Source organism: Rhincodon typus, chromosome 1 (genome assembly GCF_021869965.1).
Source record: "Rhincodon typus isolate 14 chromosome 1, sRhiTyp1.1, whole genome shotgun sequence".
NCBI lineage: Eukaryota > Metazoa > Chordata > Chondrichthyes > Orectolobiformes > Rhincodontidae > Rhincodon > Rhincodon typus.
The window spans coordinates 124,227,838-124,232,821 of NC_063332.1; the positions used below are offsets into that span (position 1 = coordinate 124,227,838).

Sequence of the window (4,984 nt, forward strand, 5' to 3'; positions counted from 1 at the left end):
TGCCACACTTTTCTTTATAATTCCCATATTAGGGCTGCTTCTTCCAGGTCCTCCAACCCAGAGGGAGCTCCTGGTATAGCAATACCTGGTAAATATCACTTTTGACAGTCGAAGCGGAATAAAAAAGTTAGAATTGGGAGGCAGGAAGCTTTCGGGGAGGGGGGGGTGGTGGTAGGAGGGGGTGAGGAGAGGAGCATTGTGGGGTATTGGAGGAGGAGAAGAAGGAGATGGTCTGCAGGAAGCGCCGCCTCCCTGGTTTCCCCTAAGGGTCAGACTGAGACAGTCGGAGCAGCGGCCGGCGTTGCCTCAGTGACCGCCCGGGCAACAGCGCAGACAATGGAGCGCGCGCGGGGCACGGGGAAGCATCCCACGCGCCTCTGAGTGGAATGGTGCAGCGCGCCGAGCTCACTCAGCGCAGTCGGCAACAGGCGGAGGACACAATGGAGATACAGCAAATGTGAGTCTGTAACTCCAATCACAGCCAGGGGCAGGGCAGGGCTGGGGGAAACTCCGGCCAGGAGGGACAACCCGGCTTAGGGCGGGGGAGAGGGAGGGTCTGGGTCATGCTTGGAGTTTCCCCGCTCTCATTTGCGGAGAAGCGACTTTCCAAATGCATGGAGAACTGAAGTGGGGTCGAGGGAAGCACAAGCTCGAGTTTTTGATAGCAAATAACAATGCGGTTGTTCCAGCATTTTAGAAATGCTGCAATTTAAGTATATGTAAAAGGGTAGAAAGAGGTGAAAATTGGGTCGTGTCAAAGGGTTATAAGTCTGTTGGCGTTATAATTTTGTTCTGAGAGGGGGTTGGTCAGAGGTTTGAGCACCTGTCCATGAATGTCCGGTAGCTGTTTCTGTAGTGAATATTCTGATGTATATATAGTTGCACTTTTTTTTGGTTGAAAGATGTATTAAATGTAGGAAATCGTGTTGAGCTAGGTTTTATTTCAGAGGGGACGAGCTGTAAAATTGTTTCACGAGTACAATAAACAATGAACGCTGGAAAAAATGTATATTTTTGGAGAAGATCAGTGCATCTCTTATACAGTAGCTACTGTATAAGATACTGTAATGACAGTTGTGTATTCTGACTTGTGGCATTGATACTAGAATTTCACCGTTTAGTGTGTTAAATTTTAATGCTTCTACATTCAGAGCTTCCATTCTAAATTTCAGTATGGCACAATGGTGGGCATATGGTTTATTTGCACTGTTGATTTTGAATTGTAGAGGGAAAGTAACACTGGTATAATGACTTTTGCTCTTCTGAACTTAGTTTTGTCCATTGGGGATATTTTGAACAATATAATGCTTGAACTGGTGGAAACAATTGAGGTGAGGAATTATGGGACAAGAAGCATATCTGTCTGATTCTGAAGCATGCGATCTTCACTAATTCCTAGTGTCAATGCTAGATTTGACATAGCAGTTTTTAATATTACCTTTGTAAACATATCTCTGCGTTACATGTATTTTTTTTAAAACGCTGCCTATATTTTCCTTTCTTGGGTATTTGTTAAAGATAACTTACAAATGATTTGTTTTATAGCCTGATATTTTTTTCTTCCTGTTATCTGGTTCAGTTGACAGTACCATGACTGATTCGGTGGGTGAATGAACGATATTGTGTTATATGTCATTAATGCCTGCAGTTTGACTTCTAGATCGAGTTAACTAATCTTTGACCTACAATTTGGGTATAATGCTACAGGTCATTTTTTTAGTGACTTTTGGTTAGACAGAAGCAGAACTGCATAGGTTCCTTTTTTTTTCATTTCTGTGCATTGATCCTGGTTGTAGGTGTATGTAGACGTTGAGTGATGATATCTCCACTTGCATATTCCCACCATCCCTTGTTCCAATTGTTGGAACTCGAATAGATTGGGCCTCCATAACCTGCCTCAAAGGTGTAAATTGGAGGCCTGTAACAAATACAAGTCTGAACATATTAATTTTGTGAGGGCAACCGCATGAAATATTCTGACCGAGGTATGTTGTGTTGAAGTCTGAAACAATTCTGCAAACACAGGAACTAAAACAGAAATTGCTGGAAAAGCTCAGCAGGTCTGGCAGCATCTGTGAATTTCGGGTCCGGTGACCCTTCCTCAGAACAATTCTGCAAAGCTTGTTTGGAAGAATGTATTTTATTTCAGTTTTTCTGGAGCAGTGAAATCAACCAGACATCCCCTGAACAAATAAAAAGAAATGGATCCCTATCTGTAATTGCCCTGGAAAGGTGGTGATGTTAGCAGCCCTCGACGTGTAGGGCCACCAAGGTGCTTTTAGAAAGGAAGTGCCCCCCTTAATCAGGGCTGTTTAACCAAATTTTGGGTTTAAGAGTAGAAAATGAGTACCAGGTTTTCAATCCAGCAACAGCAAAGGACTGGATGATATTGTTCCGAGTCAGGATGGCCTGGGGCGGGCGGGGGCGGTGGATCTTGCAGGGTGGTTGTGGTCCTATTTATCTGCTGCCCTTGCCCTTCTAGGTGGGTTGAAGTTGTGTTTGGAAGGTGCTGTTAAAGGGGTCTAGGTGTTGTGCTGTACTGCATTGATGGAATATGCTGCAGTCACTGTGCAATAATGGTAAAGAGGGTGATGGACTTCCAAAGGGTTGTGAATCTGTGGAATTCCCTGTCCAGTGAAGCAGTTGAGGCTACATTGTTGCATGTTTTAAGGCAGGTGGAGCAGGCTCAAGGGGCCAGATGGCCTGTTTCTTAGTGAAAGTTGAAAGTGGTGGATAGGCTGGAGGGTGTCAAGGTTTTTGAGTTTTACGGATCTTCACCCATCTAGACAAATGGCGGGTATTACACCACACTCGTGGCTTGTAGATGGTGGACAGTTTTTGAGAAGACATGAGTGAGTTAATTACCACAGAATTCCTAGTCACAGTATCTGTGCCCAGTTCAGTTTCTGGTCAACGTTCATGCCAGTAGTGGGGGATTCAGTGATGGTAATACCATTGAATGTCAAGTGGAGGTGGTCATTGATTAGACTCTTAGGTGGTGTGAATGTTGCTGCAGCTTATCAGCTCAAGCTTGTACGTTGTCCAGGCCTTGCTGCACATGGATAGAGATTGCTTCAGGACTCGTTTTGTGAATGGCATCTATTGCGCTAAGTACGACTTAATGGAGATGATGGCCTACTGGTATTATCACCGGACTGATAATTCAGAACCCAGGTAATATTCTGGGGACCTGAGTTCAAATCCTGCCACGGCAAATCATGGAATTTGAATTCACTAAAAGATCTAGAATTAAGAGTCTAATTGTTGACTATTGTTGGAAAAACCCATTTGGTTCACTAATGTCCTTTTAGGGAAGGAAACTGCCATCCTTACCTGGTGTGGCCTACATTTAACTTCAGACCCTCAGTAACTTGGGTGACTTTTAACTGCCCACTTGGAAATTAGACCCAGGCAATGAATGCTGGCCTAACTGGCAAATAAAGGATGGTGCCGCTTGATAGCACTGTGTATAATGATTAAGATTATAATGATTAAGATTATACTAATCGGGTGATAATTGACCAGGTTGGATTTGTCATGCTTTTCGTGCACAGGACAAACCTGTGCAATTACCCACATTGTAGGGTAGATGTATGCTGTAGCAGTGCACCTGGGGCAGAGCTTGTTCTGGAGCACGAATGTGGATGTTATCCAGGCCTATAGACTTCATAATTTCCACTACCTTCAGTTGTTTCTTGAAATCGAATGGAATGAATCAGATTGGTAGCTGTGATGCTGGGCACCTCAGTAGCAGGCTGAGATGGATAGTCCACACTTTTGCCTGAAGATAGATGCAAATGTGTCAACCTACTCTGACACCGATGTGGTGGGCTCTCCCATTATTGAGGATGGGGATATTTGTAGAATCTCCACCTTCTGTTGGTTGTTTAATCTCCCACCGCCATTCACAACTGAAAATGCAGGACTGCAGAGCCTAGATCTCGTTTGTTGTCGGTGGAATCACTTGGCTGTGATTTACTTTTGCAAGTAATTTTGAGTAGCTTCACCAGGTTGGTACCTCGTTTTTGGGTATGCCTCGTGCTACGTCTGGCATCACCTCCTGCATTCTTCATTAAACCAGGGTTGATCTCCTGACTTAATTGTGATAGTGAACATATTAGAACGTTTGCTGATTCTATTTTCATTATTTTTACTTTTGTTCTTTTGTGAATTTTTGGTTTGGAGCTGTGAACTGGGAGTTGAACTAAAAATGACTTGTTTACTTTGGGACAGTTTGTGGTAAAAGGAAGAGAACAGATCAAACAATCACATTTTTGTTCTGAGGCCAGACTTGGAGGTTAATCGCAGGCTGATTTTTGATAAAAGGGTTCCAACAGACGCAACAATCCCAGAAGGAATATTGTGTTTAACCCTCATTATGTATATGTAAGTGCAGGGACTCTGTGAAAATACCATTGTGCAAATAAAAACTGAAAGAACTGTGGATGTTGTAAATCAGGAACAAAAACAAAGTTGCTGGAAAAGCTCAGCAGGTCTGGCAGCATCTGTGAAGGAAAAGACAGAGTAAACATTTTAGGTCCTGTGATCCTTCCTCAGCGTGCAAATAATTTTATTCAATATTTCCACCTCCTGGAAAAACTTCCGTGTGGCCTGGGAACCATTAACAAGTAAGGCCCGATAGGCGCAATGCTGAGCATTGTGTTTAAACAGATAACAGATGTTGGCTGTTAACAAAGTCAGTGCATGGGAATTGGTTCTGGCAAGTCTGGTGGAGACGCTATATTCAAGCAGATGGCAGACGTAGAGTGGTAATTGAGACATCTAAAAAAGATGTTCGGTCTCTCGGGATGGGACCGGAGTTGAAGCTGTTTCTTTGAACTGTAGTGTTTTTTTTTTGGGGAGATGAGCTAGGCTGTTGATGACGCAGCATGAAGATTTGGAAACTTCCTGCTTGATCTCACACGTCAGCTTCTGGAAGCCCCAAAGAGAAGAAAGCTGAGTTATAAATATTACTGAGATGACA

General features: G+C 43.5%; 1 protein-coding gene across 1 annotated transcript in view; it reads left to right on the forward strand.

Moving 5' to 3' along the window:
• The first annotated feature begins 212 nt into the window (after positions 1-212).
• The window catches only part of LOC125485026 (kelch-like protein 2), a 46,123-nt gene continuing 41,351 nt past the window's right edge, over positions 213-4,984 (forward strand). The window contains exon 1 of the mRNA XM_048605924.1: positions 213-457. Coding sequence (XP_048461881.1) covers positions 387-457 — 71 coding nt within the window. The 5' untranslated portion in view covers positions 213-386. The remainder of the gene's footprint in view (positions 458-4,984) is intronic.